We start from the raw sequence: 20359 nt of genomic DNA, 5'->3' as shown, positions 1-20359 counted from the left end.
TTCATGAAGAAAAAGATCAGCCACGACAGTATGGGGCTTCAAGTATTAATATGGATATGATCATCTTGCTTCATAGATGGATGTGAGGTCGTTAGTGTGAGAAAGCCACTAGAAATCATGGAAACCGCAAACCACCAATTCAGGGTTTTAAGCTTTCACATTCACATGCATTTCTTCATGGATGATCTCATATATAAATTTTATCAATCCTTACCGCCATGTACGTCATTTCAGCTCGACATACAAGGAATATCGCTGTCCTCATTTTGACGGACATGGGATTTTGATAAATAAACGCGGGATGCAAAAGAAGGTATGGACAACAAAGGAAGGCGATGTTATTGCCAATGCACGTGATTTTACAATCTTGGCAAACATGAAAAAGACGAATGCGAGGTAAGTTGCAAGTCAACGAAATTGTTTAAGAGTTGTCAACATCTCATGTCAGATTTGAAATCAGGATACTGAGATCTCCAATTCGTTATTGGTAACCTTAACATGGATTTATTATGAGATTTCTTTGATCCATCTCAAACATCTCAAATTTTGTGAACATCATTGTAAATTTTTGCTAAAATACAGGAAGAACCAAAAAAGTCCGCTAAACATTAAGGATAAGAGAAATTACAGACCGATATTCCCAATATCCAAGACCGCTATAAAATACATGTACATTTTGAAGTAATTTGTAAAGCAAACCGCTCGTAAAATTCGTCAAATCATTTATTTCTTCTTCTTGCCAGTGATGGAATCAACCACCATTCCAAGTCCAAGGCCGTTCAACAGTCCCTTAAGACCAAGACCTCCGAGAAGGTTGTCAAGCAAGCCTCCAAGACCAAGTCCGCTGAGCTGTAAAAGTTGTTAGCATTTGTTTAGGAAAGGGATAAATGTGTTCACGTGATGACTTACCAGTTTACCAACTAATCCGAGGACACCACTCAAAAGCAAGCCAACAGCGGCGAGAATTTGAGCAAGTGGCTCTGAAAGAAGGTTCCATAGAGGGTTGATTTCTTTCTTGGCGTGTGGCATGCCTTCAATCTTTCTCTTGGCATTCTCGATGGTCTCACTGACAGTGCCGGTGAGCTATAAATGATGATTAGTAAATGTTCATGTAATCAGCGTATCAGACATGGAGAAAACATACCTCTTTGAGACAATCAGCGAGATGATACTCTGCTGGAGTGGCTTCATGAGCTGCTGTCTTAGCCTTGGCTTGAGAAGCAAGTCTTCCACCAGGGTCAAGAGCACGGATGGAGGAATTAGCCTCAGAAAGGATACGACCACCTTCTTCGATCAATGGCTTGACCTTGTTGACAAGGTCTTCTTCATCAAGCTCGTCCTTTGGTGTACGCTCGGCTTTGTCGATGTGTGAAATAATCTGTTTTAGAACTGGCTTGATCTTGCCAAGGGCATCTTCGACGCAGTAGGTCATCTGACCACAGATCTTTTCATCGAGTGCAGCTTCCTCTCTCTTCTTCTTCTCTTCCTCAGTCTCCTCTGGCTCAGGTTCAGGCTCTTCTACCTCTGGTTCTGGTTCTGGCTCTACCTCTGGCTCTGGCTCAGGTTCATCTTCAACGATATCCTCGAGAAGAGTCACGTGTCCGAGTGAGTTACCCTTTTGATCGACAACATCTCCGTCGTCATCAATCTTCTTGCCTGCGCAGAGCTTGAGATCACCAGTTGTCAATTTACCAATGATATCACCATTCTCGTCAACAACATTACCCTCCTTGTTAACTTTGCGACCAGCCATTGGGCTGACATCCTTCTGGACTTCCTCCTCTTTCCATCTCTCAGCTCTACCAAGGACGTTACCGTTCTTGTCAACAATCTCGCCATCATCATCAACAGCACGACCGAAGAGAACGTTGGCATCGCCAGAGACCAATCGACCAACGACTTCTCCAGATGAGGTAACAACTTTACCTTCCTTGTCGACAGTGCAACCGTCGAAGTCTGTGAAAGGACCTTCCTTCAAACCTTCACGGTCACCCTCTGGAACGACCTCGCACTTTCCAATGATATCTCCTCCCTCATTTCTGACAAAACCTTGCTTATCGCACATTTTACCAGCGAGTTGCTTGATATCACCTTCAACAACGCGACCATAGATCTCTCCAGATTTGTTGACAACGTTACCGGCTTTGTTGACACGCTTTCCAGCCAAGGAAGAGTTGTCGACTTCTGGCTCTGCTTCGGCTTCAGGGGCTTCCCATCTTTCAGCCTTACCGAGAACGTTGCCGCTGGCAGACAAAATATCTCCGTCTGCGTCAACCTTCTTGCCCTTGAGTTTCTTGGCATCACCTTCAATGACCTTGCCAATAACTTCACCATTGTGAACAACATCGCCGTTGGACTCAACAGTAGCATCTGGGAAATCCTCAAATGGTGCTGGCTCTTTGAGTTCTTCCTTCTCTGCTTCTGGGATTGGCTCAGCTTGACCAATCTTCTTTCCGCTGTCACCCCAGATAGCACCGTCCTTGTCACATCGGCGACCGATCATGTTCTTCAAAGCACCTTGAATGATGCGACCAACAACACGACCGGAATCATCAGTGACGTTTCCGAGCTTGTTTACCTTCTTATCAAACAGGACAGAGTAATCTGGTCCCTCTGGCTCTGGCTCCGGCTCTTCTTCGGTACGCTCTGCCTTTCCAATGACGTTGCCGTTCTTGTCAAGGATGTCACCATCCTCATCGACAGTCTTGCCAATCATCTTCTTGACATCACCCTCAACAACTTGACCAATGACTTGACCCTCGTAAACGACCTTGCCAGATTTCTCAACAATTGCACCGGGAAAGTCTTCGAATGGTGCTGATCCATTCTCTTCGGCTTCTGGGAGAGGTTCGGCACGGCCAATAACTTTACCGGTATCGTTGTAAATCTTTCCCTCCTTGTCACACTTCTTGCCAGCAAGCTTCTTAGCATCACCTTCAACAAGTTGACCAACTGGGTTTCCATCTCTATCGACAATCTTTCCGGACTTGTTGACCTTGAGACCCTCGAGAATGGAGACAGGTGGAATGTCGGATTCAGCTTCCTCCTGTACGTCTTCAGCAGTATCTTTGGTCTCATCAGTAGCACCTTCGACATTGGCCTTAGCCTCGTCAGTTGCTCCCTCAAGACCTTCCTTTCCATCTTCGACGGCGCCTTCAACACCTTCCTTGGTGCCATCAACGCCCTCCTTGACTTCTTCGCCCTCTGGGACCTGGGATCCGAGATCAGCCTTGGAACCAAGATCAGCTTTGGAGCCTTCGACCTTGGAGCCAAGCTTGCTTCCGAGCTGGCTAGCGCCTTCTGCGACACCAACGTTCATGATTCGCTCTCTGACGCTTTCTGGGATGGGTAGTTGATCAACTGGAAGTAAATCGACCTTTCCAATGATGGTGCCATTCTCTCCAACAAGGTTACCCTCATCATCGACATTCACACCTTGTTTGCCGACCAAAGATTTGAGATCGACATCATCTTGGAGTTTTCCAATTGCCTTTTTGTCGGCATCGAGAATCTCACCAGACTCTTGGATCTCGAATGGACCCTTGAGTTTGGATTGTGGGATGATTGGCTCTTCGACTGGATCGGCATCTGGTTTCGAGACAGCATCTTCGGCTTTGGATTTGGTATCGTTGACTTGTTCTTTGGCACGCTCGGCGGCATCTTTAAGATCTGGCTTCTCGCCTTCGAGACCAGATTTTGCGCTGTCAGCTGGTGACTTGGCACCATCGGCAACCTCTCCAAGAGCATCTTCGGCATCATCGATTGGGTCTGCAGATCCGATGATTTGGCCTTCTTTGTCCAAGACATCTCCTTCCTCATTGACAATGCTGTCCTTGAGTTTGGATGCGTCAATATCGGTTTCGTTGACTTTACCAATGACGTTTCCATCGTCGTCAACGACTTCACCCTTCTCATTAACCTTTCCAGCAGCTTCAGTATCTTCTGCGATTGCACCGGCCTCTTTGCCAGTATCCTCAGCAGTTTCCTTTACGTCGCCAGCTTTGGATTCGAGAGTGTCCTTGACATCTCCAGCCTTGGACTCGGTGGTTTCCTTAGCATCTCCAGCTTTAGACTCGGTGGTCTCCTTAGCGTCTCCAGCCTTGGATTCGGTAGTTTCCTTGGCATCTTTGCCAGTCTCAGAAGCCTTATCCCTGACATCTTCACCTGCCTCGGTGGCCTTTTCTTGGACACCATCGACTTCTTTCTCGTCTGAAGCATGGGAAGCCTGAGAAGCCTTGTCTGTGGCCTCTCCAACATTGCGGGAATCTTCATTTGGATCGCGCTCAGTGAGTTCTTCCTCTTCTTCTACTGGAGCTTCCTCATCATCTTCTTCTCTTCCTTCTTCTTCTCCCTCGGCAACACCATTCTCCTCAGTTCCTTCATCATCTTCCTCGTACTCCTCTTGCTCTCCATTGGTGAGGTGATCCTCATTGTCTGAAATGGCTGATGGAGCCATTCTTTCTGGAGAATCGGGAGGTTCTGAGCGGGTTTGTACTGGCTCTGGTGTTGATGGAGCTTTTGGAACGTTCTTCTTAACACTCTTTGGTGCAGGTGATTTTGCAGGAGTCTTGGTTGGAGTCTTTGGTGTCTTAGATGCGCTCTTGGGAGTTTTCAAAGTTTGCTTTGGGGATTCTTCGGTGTCTGTCATTATCGGTTGTTTGGGTATCTTTGTAAATTGTAGTAATAGTTGTGTTTAAAGTATTGTACTGTTTATTCAAAAGTAGTGGTCATACAGAAAAAAAGATAGGCTTCGTACAGAACCCGTGAGCTCTTCTTGTATTGGAATATCAGACTGCTAATTTCCGGTTTACTTGGAAGCAAAGCAGCTTGGATAGCTTGCCTATGATGTAAGTACGTCACAGCTTGGGAGCTATGATGCTGCACAGTATCAGCTTCCAGGCTCTATACGTCAGCCACTTGGAGCTGATAGACTGAAATGTCTGGGATGGTGAGCCACACCATGTTGAAAATTCCTCAAAGCTGAAGACCGCATCTTTCCTGGCAATGTGCGTCATTGCATTCGCCATGGCAATGTAGTGGAGGTGGTCACTTGCTCATCATTGGTCGGCTTATTTTTGTACCACCCCCGCGACATTGTGCTCGAAAATCCTGATGCATCGCGAATCGGTAGACTACCTTTGATCGACAATAGATTTGCTAAAAGAGTGGTTACAAGCTTTATTTTTGGTATGGCCAAAAGCAACCCTGAAAAGATCATAAATTCGTAACCATGGGTCTCTCCTGCAATCGACATGACATCAAACTAATGATGCATGCAATAGTTAAGAAGTTCAAAGCTCCCCCCCAGTTTTACAACCAAGAAATAGAACTCTTTTCAATCCCGCGAAATCTAGCCCCGAATGGCCATCCAAACGCGTTTCCAGGAACCGAGTGCTCAATCTTTCGACCGCGTTGTCCCAGTCGATAGAGTACGTACAGTACAAGGAAGGCAAGCTGCAGCTCCTTCAAAATTCAGGCGCCACCAACATCAAGCCACAATTTTTCTTTTCTTGGTTTGACAGAGTATCTCCACTTCTCCATTGGATTCGAGCCCCTGGATCCACTGATTGTTTCTGACACGAAACGTTATCGCTCCGTCTTTCATTAGCCACATTGCAAGGAATATTTCCTGTTATCAAAAATGTGCGTCGTGATGATAACCATACAGACGCGTGCGATATATTAACATCGCGGAGATTACATCACTAGACCAAGTTTAGTTGGGCCGTGCCGCGCAAAGCACTCGCCACATGCAAATTGGTGGGGACATCTCGGTTAGGACTTCCCCTTCATTTCGGGTCGAAGCGACAATGTTCTTGTTTTTATAGACTCGGTAACAGGATTTATGCCTGGAAATTATTTTTTGTCATTTTGGTTGGTTACATCATTTTAATTCCTTTTGAATGGGTAAATATTCGAGTGCAATTTGAAGATTCAGGATTTGGATGGTGGGTCGTGGGGTGATTTATTGGGTGAGCGGGTTTTGCATATGCCCTCCTCTTCTATGATTGCCATGTTTCTTAATCCAATTTGATTCTCGGATTGTATTAGATACACGCGTATTTCGTGCTCAATGTGCCCGTGTTCATGGTCTCGTGATTTCCCGGCATAGTTCCCCTTGCGAGAATGACCAAGATCTTACAAGAGTCTAGATGCAGCTATTCAAGACCAGATTGGAAAAGGGGGTTTTCAAATATAGACACATCAACAATAACTCGTGTTGGATGGAGAAGAACGTACATTTTTTCCGTCATCTTGTCCATTGGATGAAAATTAGATCGAGTCCAGTTTCCAGCAAGATCACAATTATAAATGAATTCAGAAGATTTGACCAAGTCGCAAATATTACCATTTTTTGATTAAAGTGAACAGTAGAGCTACATATATATGAATGTTAAACGCTGAAATAACACGCTGGCTTTTGAATCGTAAATTCCGTGTGCTGAAACCATTAATGAAACATAAACTTCAAAAGATTATACCAAACCAAACCATCCCAGTACCCATCCATCCATACTCATTACCATCCTGCCTGACGGATCCGTCCATTCCACGAAATATTACCCTACCATAACCATAGCGCCGACCCTAATGCCCAGGTCTCATCATAAACGCAGTAGGAATTCTGATTTGCAGACTGATCCCCTCATTTGTACTCTTGACATCCAAGAAAATTTCACTTGGACTACTTGCAGCAGCAGCATCCCCATTTTGCCCTGATGTGCCGGCCAGAGATCCTACATCTCCAGATGTTGGTCCATCGAGTTTTGGTTTCTCAATGTTGCCGATAGATTGGACTTGTTGTGATGCTTTGGCCTCCAATTCCTTAGATTTGAAAGAACCAATTGCCTTCCCTGAAAAGTTGGAAGTAGCTTGACCAATAACATTTCCTTGGTCATCAAAGAGGTAGCCGTCTTTGATAACAGAGATACTCTTACCGACAATGTCATTGATGTTTGGAATGTTAACTTGAACGTCCTTGGCACTTTCTGTCGCTCCCTCAGCTTGGTCCTTGACTCCATTCACAGCATCGGTAGCCTTATCAGTGCCAGGGATTCCTCCCAATGCGCCCTTAGCTTTTTCGCTACTTTCACCCAAAGGTTTCTGGGCATCATCTGTGGACGGTAAACCACCCTTGACATCTTCAGTTGAGCCCTTAACGCCATCGAGCTTCTCTCCAGCAGTGTCTTTGGCATCGCCAAGTTTCTTTTGCGCATCATCTTTGGCATTTCCAACTTTGTCTTCGGCATCGCCGGCGACTCCATTGACTTTTGACTTGGTATCATTGACTTTACCCTGGGCACCATCGGTGGCATCCGAGGATTTTTCCTTTAAGTCACTCGCAACTCCATTGACCTTGTCACTAGCATCTTTGCCGAGCTTGGATGCTTCATCGGTTTTTTCTTGTGTAGCATTTTTGACCTCACTGGTAGCCTTTTCAGCATTGTCCTTTACCTTCGATCCAGCATCTTGAGCCTTGGAAGTTGCACCATCAACAGCACTGGTGGCTTGATCAGCGTCCGGAACTTTTTCAGTAGTCTCCTTGACTTTATCAACTCCTTCCTTGGATGCTTTAGATGCTTTGTCTCCAGTATCTTTGGCTTTGTCGGTTACGCCGGATGCAGTATCCTTGACTTGGTCAGCGCCAGGTGCACTATCGACAGTGTCTTGAGCTTTCTTGGAGCTGTCATCCGCAACACCATTGACTTGGCCTTGGGCTTTTTGGGCAGCCTTGGAAGCCTTGCTTAGGAATTTCTTTGGTCGTTTAGCAGCTTCCTTTGCAGGCTCAGGGACCGAGTCTTTTGCGTCTTCGACAGACTTTGTAACTTGCTTAGTAGGCTCAGACTTAGTTACTGACTTGAGAGGCTCGATGCTTTCCTTGAAGTCGTCTGGGATAGGAGGTGCTGAGGTAATAACATCTGGTTGGACATCGGGAATAGCTTCAGCCAATTCATTTTCCTCCTCCTCTTCTTCTTCATTTTCCTCATCTTGATCATCTCCTTCCTCTTCATCCTCTTCTTCCTCGCTGACATCTTGTTCCTCGTCATCTTGAACATCGGAATCGTGATCTACTTCGCCCTCATTTTCGGCTTCATCTTCATTATCTTCCCCGTCTTCCTCACCATCTGCCATTTCGATGCCTTCATCATGTTCCTCCTTCTTATTTGCCTTGATTGGTTCTTCTTGTTCAGCCTCACCCTCGGATTCTTCGTTTTGACCTTGGGTTTCCGGCTTGGGTTGAGACTTTTTGGTCTTTGAAAATTTCTTTGGTCGAGGTGCTTCCTCCTTTTGTTCTACCTTCTCTGGCTCTTCCTGTTCACCTTCAACCTCGGCTTCAGATTCCTGATCTTGCTCTTCAGGCTCTGGCTTTGGTTCAGGTTTCTTGGTTTTTGAAAATTTCTTTGGCCGAGGGGCCTCCTTCTTTGGCTCAGGCTCAACGTGCTCTTCATCTTGTTCAGGCTCGTTGTCTGCTTCCTCGTCATGATCTGGCTCGTCTTGCTCAGGTTGAGGCTCAGGCTCAGATTTCTTAGACTTTGAAAATTTCTTCGACTTAGATTTTGGCTTCTCAGGCTGGGGCTCTTCCTTCTCAGATTCGTCGTTATCGTCTTGTTCGCCGTCTTTCTCTTGTTCCTCTGGCTCAGGAACTGGCTCAGGGTTTTCGACTGCCTTTTTGAATTTCTTGATCTTTGGCTTGCTTTGGGACTTTGGCGCTGGCGAAGGAGATGTCACTTCAGGGTGTGGTATGTTTTTGTCAGCTGGTGGTGTTGCTGGTAATTTAGGTGCGAATTTCTTGGCCTACGTTGTTTCAATGTTAGCCTTCTGACTTGAATTGAATATTCTTTCAGTCTTTCTTTTTTCCTCTTGCTTTCCTTCTCATCCCTTGGATAAGGTCCTCCTTTGGGTGGAACCAGAGGTGAAGGCCAGGAATTTTGTCCGGAAACAAAGAGGAGTATAACGGTCGGCGAAAGAAGGCATATAAGCCAGAGCAGGAAACTTACTTTTGGTGGTGGAGCCCTGCTTTGCGGATTTCGTTACATCGCTGGTATCTTTTGGGACAGTTGGTGTGTTTGGAACCGATGGCTTTTCACTCGGTACTGAAGAGGTATCTGCTTTAGGAGTCGAAGGCTTCTTCTTGATAGGAGTTTTGTTAGTCTTCTTCAAGACTTTCTTAGGAGCTTCTTGTGTGTCTGCCATTCTGTGATTTTGCGGTTGTGGATGATGTGAATTGTATGGAATCTGGATTGTAGCGAGATGTGCGTTGCTTGACTAAAAGCGTCCACTGATAACGAACAATAAAGTGAGGAGACAGTTTGACGGATACCTTTCACAGGTATATAGAGGCTTCAGTAGTGTAACAGTTAATGGCACTAAAGTCGAATGCTGTGTTCATCTTAGTAATTAGATGCGCAAAGAATGATCTCACTGTCTCCAAGGTGTCCCGAAAACCAAGGCTGGGACCAACTATGACCCAAGTTTGATTGGAATACATCATTGCGTCAACTTTACAAGAGCTTACAGGCTTCCCCAGAGTAGAACAAGGAAGTTTGGCCCCAGAGTGGATAGCTATAGCAACTTGCATCATATACATGCAACCTTGTAGGTTAAGGAAGCTAATTGGACCTGATCCTTCAGCTTACACGCCACAATAGCAAATGGGAGCGATTCTACGGGGATTGTTCGAAGCCCTGTTGTGATTTCCTAGAAATCATCGATCCCTTTCGATTTGTCGTTGGTATAAAGTGTCCGATGGACGAGACAAATTGCGCACCAAGCGAAGATACCTACCTAGGTAGGAATCATGAAGTGTTTCATTGTCTCGGAGCAAATTCGACAAAGCAATGATACATTTCTATGCATATTTGGCACTTTGATGATTTTGATGTTCCATCGAGATTTGACACATGATGTAGGCTTACGATGTTCTTTATGTGGAACTAGCAAGGATAGTAGTCTGCGGCAATACTTGCACTCACCAGCCACATTTCATAAATAGCTACCTACACGTGAAAAGAGGAAGCTAGAAAAACCAACTTGTCGTCCCAGTCTTAGTGCAACGCCAATCGTCTAATTGTTTCACATGGACGGACAATAAAATCGGAGATATGTGCTATGAAGTTTTTCGAATGCTATTTAACAATCCGATACCATGCTGAAAGTGACAAGTTTTTGGAATACAAGTCGTTCGGAGAGATTTCCTTTGCACAAGGACTCTTGCATTTGAGTAACATGATACAAAGCGCTAAAGGTCTCATGTTCACGTCTGAGCGTTGTGCAGTGCTACAACCTACAAACAGAGAGAATAAGTTGGCAATACGAAGAAGCAATTAGCCATGATTCCCAAAATGAAAGTAGAAAAAGTTGGAAATTCGACAGGGTCCAGCGGTATCAATTTTCCAATCCGGATATCTGCCAACTAATTTGCTTCATTACCTGAGTTGCTTATGTTGGGAGGGAACACAATCTGCAAGCCACAAAATCACGAGATACTAAGAATCTAACGCCGAGGGCGGGGTGAAAAGAAGAAAAGTCTAGCGATTCCTTCATTGCGTGAAATCGCCATGGTGTATAGAAGCTTCTAATCACACCCCGTATTTGAAATGAGTGGAAAAGTGACGATTCGTGATAGTTTCCGACTAGAGATGGACGGTAAAACAATTTCGTAAATTTGATACTAAAAAAGTTGAGATTGCTTTCAAATTTACTGCCTAGATTCTTTGAGATATGACTCAAGTAGTTTTGACAGCAGAGCTAATTTAGAGGGACTCGTGGAAACGACGTGTGTCGTTAGGCTAGTACACGCTATTGTGATTGCGACACAGGCTAGAAGATCACTGAAGGTTCGGATGGATTGGGCTATGTATCTGATAACAATTTTTCAATTCCTGTCGGATAATGTTCTCGGTATTTCTGCAACATAATCTCTGCACTTTAACAATAAACGTAACAATCTAAAAGTATAATGACCGTGGAAATTCTTGGTTTTTCGATATTGAAAATAAAATCACGAAAATCAATATATCGACCAATACGAGCATCTCATGAAATTTCCATATCAAGATTCTTGATCATTAAATCTAAAAGTACAATGCCATTCATTATCATCCAAATATCCCGAACCCCACCACACCCAAAGCACCGCAGCCCATATCATGAATAGATACAGTAACACCAAAGAAATATGTGAAAAACTCTCCATATAACGCACGGTAAATCCAATTGCCTCTAGCAAACATGCTCTCCACTCTATCCAGAACTAAGCAACACGATAGATGTTAGAATGGATAATTTTTGCGTTTAAGACCTGTTGAAAATAATCAGCTCGACCGAGCTCGTGAATTGTATTGAGAGGTACTTGTTCTCAACATTTACACTGAGTAGGATTGGAGATTACGATATATAAGGGGAAGTGGGCGAAGGGGAATGGGAATTGGGATAGAACGTACAATAATGCCAATGTCAAATCACCATGAATCTTGGCTTTCAACTCGATCTCAATTTCAAGATTGACATCTAATCTCAACTTCAAGGGTTGCTTTCCTTGCTCTTTCGCAGCACCACCACCTTGCTGTTGCTGTTGCATTTGCATCATTTGCATTTGCTGTTCGTGTTGTTGTTGCATCATTTGCATCTGTTGTTTATAATCGTTTCCGCCATCTTGTTCGAGGAATTGAGGACGATCTCTCCTCTTACGACGGGGTTTGCGTGCAGGAGCTTCCTCTTCTTCCTCCTCTTCTTCTGGCTCAGGCTCCTTGACCTTACGACGGCGATGCTTCTTCTTCTTCTTTTCCGGTTCAGGTTCAGGTTCGGGCTCGTTGTGAACGGCAGTATCCTCACTCTCTTCTACTTCCTTTTCAGGCTCTTCGTCTTGAGCTTCTTCGCCGCCTTCATTCTCGTCAGCAGTGGCTTCGGCACCAGTTTCTGCCCCTCCATCACTACCAGCTTGTTCTCCTTCATTGTCGTCTTCTACTGATGCCTGTGCCTTCTGCTCCGTACCTTCTTGTTCTTCCTCATCTTGTTCCTCTTCTCCATCCTCGTTTTGTTCCTCATCTTGAGCTTCCTCTTCTTGCTCTACTTGCTCGTTTTCTTCGTTGTCTCTGTCAGGGGTGGCATCAGGAGTTGGCGCTCCCTTTTTACCACCAATCGGTGTACTCTCCTTTGGCGGCATATTGGCTTGTGGATTTGTGATATGTACTTAGGTGGTGCAGTGAAGGATTTAGAAGATGAGGAAACCCCGTGTACGTGAGGAAAAGGGTATATAGCTAAGAGTCAAAAATATAGACTCAAGAAATTCTTTCAAAATTAGATACGGGGAGGAATCTCACTTAGCACCGTTGTAGTTTTGTCTTATATGAAAACCAAAAAATGTAAACTTGGAAATTCATGCCAAATTCTATGGAGCAAGCTTTCAAACAACTCAACTATGACATAACCGCTGCCCTCATTTTTATCCTTGTAACAGGTGTAAGATACAGGGGGTTATTGTGTTTTTGGACATAATGGAGGTCAAGAATCTTGGATTAGATGATTTATCGCAAGGATTTTGGTGATAATTGTGGGTTTTACAAACCAACGTATGCGTGTGGTCATGAAAAGCTACAGGGCTGCTACTTGTACCAAAAAGGTCGAGTCCATCCGTCCACCAATTCGAATCTCCGAGTCTAGAGGCGCATATTTCTGAAAAATCAAGGCTAATAGTATTCGAACAAGAACAATAGTAAATAATTCAATGTTTCCTGTTGTCTCCTAAAACTTTTCAGGGTATTTTGGGTGTGAAAACTTACACACTCTCAGTAGCTGTACAGCCTATACAAGAAGTAAGCTAGCGGCCACTATTACCTTGTTCTTCAAAATGTCAAAAAAGCTACCTCCACGAGGCTAGCACAAGTAATGTTTTCGGGTTTCATGATTACATCCACATGATATCATTTTCAATTGAAGTGGTGAGGGGCTAATTCAGCATTAGACATGGGGTTTGAAGAGATAAGTTGTGGCTGGTGAGCAACTAAATCGACATCTTCCGTCCCCACAGCACCTTTCTAACACTGAATTCAATTAATTATACACTGTTCCAGTATCCACTTCCACTTCCACAAGACCTACCACACATACAATACCACGATAATACAATTTTACGATAACGTTCAACCTTGAGAACAACAAGTCAGATGAAAATCACGAGATGGCATTATTTTTGATGTTAGTAAATGCCATACCGACGGTGATCGGTACCGCTGAAGCATTAGATGTTCAGAAGAAGGAGGATTTGGCTCAGAAGCACAAAGCAAAGTTTTTCATGACGGCGAATTTTGCTCTGGATGGCAAGGCTGCTCATGAAAAAGAAGCACAGGTCGTTCTACGCGATAATAGGGTATGTTACCACGAGTTTCTATGTGCTAACATCAATATCATGGTGAATATTGAAGAAAGATACTGATTTCGAACGATCTGTAGATGTATCTAAATCACCCCGATGCGCCGAAAGAAGGACATCGATTTTGTGGTTACTATTTCATGTATCCAGGCACCGAAGAACATGGCTTGGTATCGACGATTCAAGATAATCCTCCGATGCTAAATTGGATATTTGTCGACTCAAATACTTTGGAGGTGCGATATGGTGGGCGAGCAGATACGGTGGGCAATTTAGCACACCCATGGGAATGGTCAGAGGATGAAGTAAATTTGACGCTGGAAGAAGATGAAGGATTTGTTGCAGTAGAAGTTGAGCCTGGATTATGGCAAATATATTTTGATAGAAATGGGGATTTCTCTGGTCTTCCCACAGGAAAGAAAATCCAGGAAGTTTGTTTGCTCCGGCGGATGATGTGTGGATGGAATAGTCAGCTAGTACCAGCCGACAGGAAAAAGGAGGGTGGTTAATAATTTCACCACTAGAAAATCACATAACACAAAATGAAAATCTCATGATACTCATCCGAAGTCTTCCCATTCACACTGCACTGTCAAGCCTAGACCAAAATACTCATGTTACAAACACGCACGAGACTCGACAAATTCGAACTCTGAAGGATTAATCCTGTACAACAATTCAAAAATAATCAATTTACATGCAATATGACGAAATCCTGCCTCTTCCAATCGAACATGGGGAAAAATCGCGCGAGGTAATGCCTGTAAATGCTTGTATCTGACCCACTAGGATCAATATATTCTTCCCAGCCACAGAACAAATGTTTCGCAATTTGCCAACTTTGACACTGCATGGTTGGTGAAAACTTGCCAAAGAAGGACCTGGAGAAATTAGCTACAAGCTATTACCCCGAAAAACAAGAAAACGGCTTTGGCCGGCATGGGGGTCTGCATCAAATGGGATGATGACGTGGAATCAGCGCAAGCAGGTTCGATTCTCGAGAAATCCACTCAGTCTTTCTTTTAAAGAACACAGGTTCGAGTCAATCATATCCTCATTCTCCTCATTCAAACAAACATCTTTCCATTTTCTTCATATCCTTTTAGGATAATCCAACCCCCGTTTTTTTATTTTCAGCATCCTTTCATACGGAGGTCTCTCTCGCAGAGCTCTACTTCGACAATGGCTAGTCAAGCTAAGCCAAAGGCTGCTGCCACCAAGACTGCCACAAAAGGAAAGAAGGCTCCCCCCAAAAAGAGACAACCAGAGCCTGAATCGGAATCGGAAACCGATTCCGATGATTATACCTCTGACGAAGAATCAGAAGAAGAAGCACCACCCCCACGTCGACCGGCAAAGCAAAAGCAAAAGCAACAAGGTGGTGGAGGCGGAGGCGGACCACTCGGTGGTGTCAGTGATATGGTTCCTTTGAATCAAGTTGGTGACACCGTCGGAGGGGCTGCCGGCCAAGTTGGAAATACACTTGGTAACGTTGCTGGCGGTGTCTTGGGTGGTGGTGGTGAAAAGAAGGGAGACGACAAGGAAGATACACTTAGATTACGGCTGGATTTGAATCTCGAGGTAGAGATTACGCTGAAAGCGAAGATCCATGGTGATCTTGAATTGGCACTATTGTAAGTTCACACCACCTTTATTATTTCCTCAACCCCTCCTGTTCTGACGTTAGTACAAGGGATACTGGTGGATAAACATCTCTTACATGAGTATTTGTTGCAGAAACGGTTAATAATGTCGTCCGTCCCCATTGCAGCTTGATGTAGTCGCAGCTTACTGTATGAACCGACCTTTCGTTATCTTCGAACATTTGATCTTTTCATCCTCTGAAAAGTCTTCCGTGAGGACGCAACTTGGTTAGAATCTGCTGCTAACAAGTTCTTCGTAGGAACTAATTGGCTTTTCGATATTTTCGTTGCTGGGAATAGGATCTTTGGATTCTTCGGAGTGGGACATGGGAGGTTAGGACCGGATTCTGATGTTTCGAAGGAGTTTTTGAGTGCATGGAGAATGGGAGATTGGGATCGGGTTTTGACATGTTCCACACGTATTATATACCCATTATCTAATGTGGGAAATTTAATGCCTGAATGACTTTTCCAAACTTGCTTGGATTTATATGAAGTGACCATGTGTGATGATGTAGTTTTTAGGATTCTATGACTGTGTGACGTCGTTGGTGCTATTCCTTCGCGACTTCAGGGGCAGATCCGGAGTGAATCGACCGGAGGATTGATTACAAGAGAGATAAGATGCTCGGTGAATTCAATTGGAGCGATCCTTGCTGTAAGTAACTATTGAGAAGTAGATAAAAGATCGAAATTGCGAATTCTAGCATCGCCGTCGTCAAATTGCCAGATTTTTGAGCAAACGTATGATGCATGATTGTTTACACAATGGGTAAGATCAAATTTGTAATTGTATCTGGAGACAGAATTCTCATTTTTCCTGGGCAAAGAAGTTTGCTTCCAAATGAGACCACCTATAAAGTAGACTGACTGGAAATACAAAATCCTACCAAGATACCTAGTCGCACATCCAATTGGGACTCCGTACTGGAGGCTATCTCGTCCAACGTCATGGAAATTCCACGCCATGATTCTAGTATACTCGCTAAATTCCACAAACGAGGCCACACATCTTTCAATGCTATATTCAACTTGCAAAAAAGGAGTCAAAATTAGATGTCATGTAGGTTTTCTACGGACAAAAGAGTGGAAAGTAGTGGAGTGATGATGCACGTAATTCGGGGTAATATACCATAACTTCAACTCCACATCTCATTCAGCCATATAAATATCGGCAACTATAGAAGTAATTGCTTGCTGTATCTAGTAGCCGTGGCAAAGAGTCCACAAATGAAATAAAGTTCAACATTGCCAAATGTTTCAATGCCTCACTGAGATGTTGGAATTCGACCCTCCACCCAAAAAAGTCTAGATTATTGACCATTCTACCTACAGATAATTGTAGCCACTTATCTCACGCTTTTGCAATATGAAGTAGTCCTGATCGGAGTCTCTGATGCGTTATGAACAGGAATTTACTGGGTTTTTCCTTGAGTTGTTCGGCTTTGAACACCTAGTCAGAGAGGGCCATATGTAGATCCTCTAGCGAGAAAGATATTCATGAAGACCAAATGTAATAGATTACTTTAATTTGGAAGATCGTTCGTTCACATTCTGTTTGAGCATATCGCTTCCTACAGTAATCTCTCTCCCTTGTGTGTCTCGCGGCTTTAGCAAATTTTACCTTGAATATAATTACTCGAAGGGTGTATGATAGGAGACCTATCTCTAGCTTAGCTCAGCTAATGCTACGTGATAAGGGTACTTTTGTTTGTGTTCTCGCTCCGATCCCTTGTGCAAGCGATTTGCATCATTTCTGGGGAAGGGAACAGTTCTTTTCTTTAAGTCCCTCCACGGAGGACCGATGCTCATTGCAAGGTTGTGGCTCAAAATTTGCTGTTTCTATCAGTGAAAATTCTCCTCTCTCTTGTAGTACTGTACCAGTAGAAGGTCAAGATGCCATTAAACAATATGCACCGAGATCTTCATGCTCGAGATTCTACAAGTACCTTTCGGGGAGCATATTCCGGGATTACTATTGGCCAACGAGTTTGCTAATCGGCCCCTAATCCTTCACTTCTGCGGTTCAATGACAGCAACACAATGTCTCAGCGAAGTATTGGGTGAGAACGCCATGATTTTCAAGAAGATATGAATTATAGTTATAAAGAAAGTGTCGTGGATAAATCAATATCTTTAAAAGCCATCAAACAGTAGAGTCAAATTCAATCATGCTTCCCCAAAAACGAAAATGAACAACGAAACCAAATCATCCCGAGACAATCCCTCAGCCATATTTCAAACTCCTAGACTTAAGCAAAAGACTCCGTAGCCGTAAGAATTTCGGCGCATCACTCCATAGATATTCCACAGCCTCTAAAACATCACAAACAGCCGGTAACCAGAGCATTACGCTTCCGATCGATGTTTCCATCACCGAATAAGGTATCTGTCCCGATGCATCTTTTTTTGTTGATTACGCCAAGTATCTCTTGGCAATTGCCATCGCTGCACGCAATAGTATGTTGGGGTGGCTCTGTGTCAGTATAAAGACTAAGAGCTCTTAGATCGACTGCGATGTAATTGCATGTTGCGGTGCCGAGCAATTTGTATTATTTTTCGTCGTTTCTAGGTAGACGTATTAGGAGAGATTGGAAAAGAGAAGTTGTCTTTTTTTACTTCAACTGGAGAGACTTACGCGCAGGCACTGTCAGTGGCTAAGCAAATGAAACTCAACAATTATCTCATGTACCAATTAAAAATTCTTCAGTCGATCTTTTTCAAACTTTACTTGAGCTCGTGATATATCATCCAGCACATGTGATCCTTCATTTACCGTGCCTCGCTATCTCACAAAATCCTGATGATAGATCCGAAGATGCTATCGACCATTGAACATGTCAAGTTTGTTGACTTTAGAGACACATGACAACACGCGAGAGTAAAAGCTGATTTAACATGTAATTGATGTTGTTAGGATATGGCTCGGTCTGGGATGGAAGGAGTCAAAGGAAGTCGAATTAGTGCTGCTTTACTTCGTTGATTCAACAAACAAACTGAAGAGATCTCCAGCTCCCCCCGAGACAAATTCGTAACGAGAAGTAGGCAGTGGTAATGTGACTCAAGTCGATGGCAGCTTGAGCCATCAAATTTTATATAAAGATCTCTCGTTACCCCAAATTGTTTCCGTCAATCGCTACCACACAGCAAGAAGTCCCTTGAAATCAAGCTGTCACCAACTCTTTACTCAAGCTATATATCTGTATAATCAATTGACTCACCGCTACTCTTTCAAACACGATCTTGTATTCATTAAAGTCATAAGTCATCTAGATTGCCAATTCACCTTGTGCAATTTAGACAAGAATAAGCTTCACACGTGTCACTTGAAGTTAACTCTCATGATGACTGATGCGAAAGAGAACTGATCCAATGATTCAGGCGTAGAAGATCTAAGACTATTTTTGTCTAGGAAATGTATAGCTTTTGAGTCTATCACTTAATTTAGAGAGATATAGATGCTTAGTTTGCCCAAAGTTTGGCGGATATCTAAAACGGGATCTACTGTCTTCTGGATGTACTATTCAATAAAGGTTTAGGTACCGTTGATTCATATTGAGCTCGATATAACATGAGCGTTGATCGCATTGTAATAAGTTTTCATTTCCACAGTAGCTATTCTCAAATTGTTGTAGATCTATGCGGGTAGGGAAGAGAGATCGAACAACGCAAGCCCAGGGGTGACCGAAGATTTGGCACGCATCTTGCACGAATGATACACTTCAGCGAAATTTTGATCATGCACTCGCCCAAACGCTTCCGCTGGAAACAACCACATGCCAATCGCCGTCATATCATCCCGGTCTACCATCACATTTCTCTCTCGAAACCATGATTCGTCAAATGCGCTCTCGCTGAGTGGCCGCATCAAGTCGACCCAGTAATTGATGGCTCTCTCCCACTCCTCCTTTTCCATCTGTCGATTGGATTCGACTAATTGGAGTACTCTGAGCTCTACCCCTGTAGGTTGGGTCATATGTCCCGTTGTTCCCGCCGGAGCTAACTCGGAAAACACGCAAGCAAAGACACGAAAAGGTGTGACATGTCTCACACCTAGGGCTTCCTCGATTGCCTTCCAACTATGGAGGTATCGTCGCAGATCCTTAAAAAATGGCATGTTACCAATGTCCGGTTCTATAGGTCTGGGATCATTCTCGATCCACTCGAAGTTGAGATATGATATGCCCAATCTACTCAAGGGAGGCAGCATCGGTAAAGTCTCCATCCACTGGGGCATTCCCACTGGACGATCGAATATTCCTGGACCGTAAACCCGCGTTCGAGTGTACATTTTTTGAACACACCACAACGTTCGAAGTTTTGTGCCGAGGATGTCAGTGAGAGATGCTTGGGCTATGGAATGGCTTAAGGCAATCTTTCCTGCACCTCCAGCGCTCGTACTATCAATGGGCCTATTCGACCCGCAGCTTCCAACCTCTCCCGTAAAGGGCTGTTTGTCTGGAAACAGAGTATCTCCAAGTATAGCTAAGTGCTTGAGGCCTTGGTCTCTTGGATCGTATGCTTTGACATCATGGAGGATAGCAGCAAGCATGTTGATATCGCGGATGTCATGACCAGGGTGGAAAAACAGAACATCGTGATCAGGGTTAACTCGGATGTGGCGGTTGTTTGCGAGTGGTAGACTAAGACAGAAGTAGTCTAGCGCCACCCATCTTGATTCTTTGGAGGTCGAGAAGATTGCGTTGCTCATCTGATTCGCGGCGGACTAATTGATTGCGAGTTCATAGTAGCTACCGCTTATGATATTGCCCATAGAATTGCGAGTAGTGTACATTTGAGACTGAATGTGCTGGATTTCAGTCTGATCAAGAGTTGTGAGATGGTTGTGAATTGAGATGAAGCGGGGTCGTGGTTGAAGTGCGAGTAGCCAAATACGTAGACGGATTTCTTTGGGAAGAATGGAAAAATGATGAAAAGACGTGATTTCAACGGAAGGTTCATTCTGTTTCGCTGATACGAAGTGTAGATCGTTGAATAACGTAGTCATGTTTGCCCTACCAAGTGGTTGGCTTATTTTTTCAAACGTTTGTGGATGGTAAAGGTAATTGTAGGGTAAAGTCCTGCTATTTGCGCCGCAAGATACAGGAGCAAAACTATTTAACGTATATCATTGAGAAAGTCGGGATCAAGATATCTGTCTCCTCTTCTAAGCTGTGCTGAGGTAGCTTCATTGAATGTCCAACAGTTGTTTTTGTTTCAGGATCCGTCAGCCAATCAAGACTGTTGACTCTCACAGGCACATAATTTAATCATGGAGTGATAAGCCCACAGTCTCTGTCCCCTCAGAGAGGAGTAGTAGACTGAAAGCACCGGGGCAAAAAGA

The 20359-nt window shown here is 44.0% G+C and overlaps 6 protein-coding genes across 6 annotated transcripts; 2 read left to right on the top strand and 4 right to left on the bottom strand.

Moving 5' to 3' along the window:
* Positions 1 to 440: 440 nt before the first annotated feature.
* Positions 441 to 4955, bottom strand: EAF02_001017 (uncharacterized protein). Its single transcript, XM_038897065.1, has 3 exons — positions 1145 to 4955; positions 910 to 1083; positions 441 to 849 (listed from the first exon to the last, which is right to left on the bottom strand). The coding sequence occupies exons 1-3, from the start codon at positions 4646 to 4648 to the stop codon at positions 724 to 726; spliced, it is 3804 nt and encodes a 1267-aa protein (XP_038763924.1). The 5' UTR covers positions 4649 to 4955; the 3' UTR covers positions 441 to 723.
* Positions 4956 to 6588: 1633 nt separating this feature from the next.
* Positions 6589 to 9195, bottom strand: EAF02_001016 (uncharacterized protein; the record flags this gene model as incomplete). Its single annotated transcript, XM_038897064.1, has 2 exons — positions 6589 to 8796; positions 9037 to 9195. 2 exons carry the CDS (start codon positions 9193 to 9195, stop codon positions 6589 to 6591), a joined length of 2367 nt encoding a protein of 788 aa, XP_038763923.1.
* A 1713-nt stretch (positions 9196 to 10908) lies between these two features.
* EAF02_001015 (uncharacterized protein) lies at positions 10909 to 12588 on the bottom strand. The gene is made up of 2 exons (XM_038897063.1): positions 11445 to 12588; positions 10909 to 11302 (listed from the first exon to the last, which is right to left on the bottom strand). Exons 1-2 carry the CDS (start codon positions 12164 to 12166, stop codon positions 11296 to 11298), a joined length of 729 nt encoding a protein of 242 aa, XP_038763922.1. The 5' UTR covers positions 12167 to 12588; the 3' UTR covers positions 10909 to 11295.
* A 592-nt stretch (positions 12589 to 13180) lies between these two features.
* Positions 13181 to 13881, top strand: EAF02_001014 (uncharacterized protein; the record flags this gene model as incomplete). The annotated part of the gene is made up of 2 exons (XM_038897062.1): positions 13181 to 13369; positions 13453 to 13881. The coding sequence occupies 2 exons, from the start codon at positions 13181 to 13183 to the stop codon at positions 13879 to 13881; spliced, it is 618 nt and encodes a 205-aa protein (XP_038763921.1).
* A 673-nt stretch (positions 13882 to 14554) lies between these two features.
* Positions 14555 to 15081, top strand: EAF02_001013 (uncharacterized protein; the record flags this gene model as incomplete). The annotated part of the gene is made up of 2 exons (XM_038897061.1): positions 14555 to 15006; positions 15066 to 15081. The coding sequence occupies 2 exons, from the start codon at positions 14555 to 14557 to the stop codon at positions 15079 to 15081; spliced, it is 468 nt and encodes a 155-aa protein (XP_038763920.1).
* Positions 15082 to 18652: 3571 nt separating this feature from the next.
* EAF02_001012 (uncharacterized protein) lies at positions 18653 to 19726 on the bottom strand (the record flags this gene model as incomplete). Its single annotated transcript, XM_038897060.1, has 1 exon — positions 18653 to 19726. The coding sequence occupies one exon, from the start codon at positions 19724 to 19726 to the stop codon at positions 18653 to 18655; it is 1074 nt and encodes a 357-aa protein (XP_038763919.1).
* Between the last annotated feature and the right edge of the window lie 633 nt (positions 19727 to 20359).

The sequence above is a fragment of the Botrytis sinoallii genome (genome assembly GCF_014898435.1).
Source record: "Botrytis sinoallii strain Bc 23 chromosome Unknown BSIN_001, whole genome shotgun sequence".
NCBI lineage: Eukaryota > Fungi > Ascomycota > Leotiomycetes > Helotiales > Sclerotiniaceae > Botrytis > Botrytis sinoallii.
This window is presented reverse-complemented; position numbering and strand designations above follow the sequence as displayed.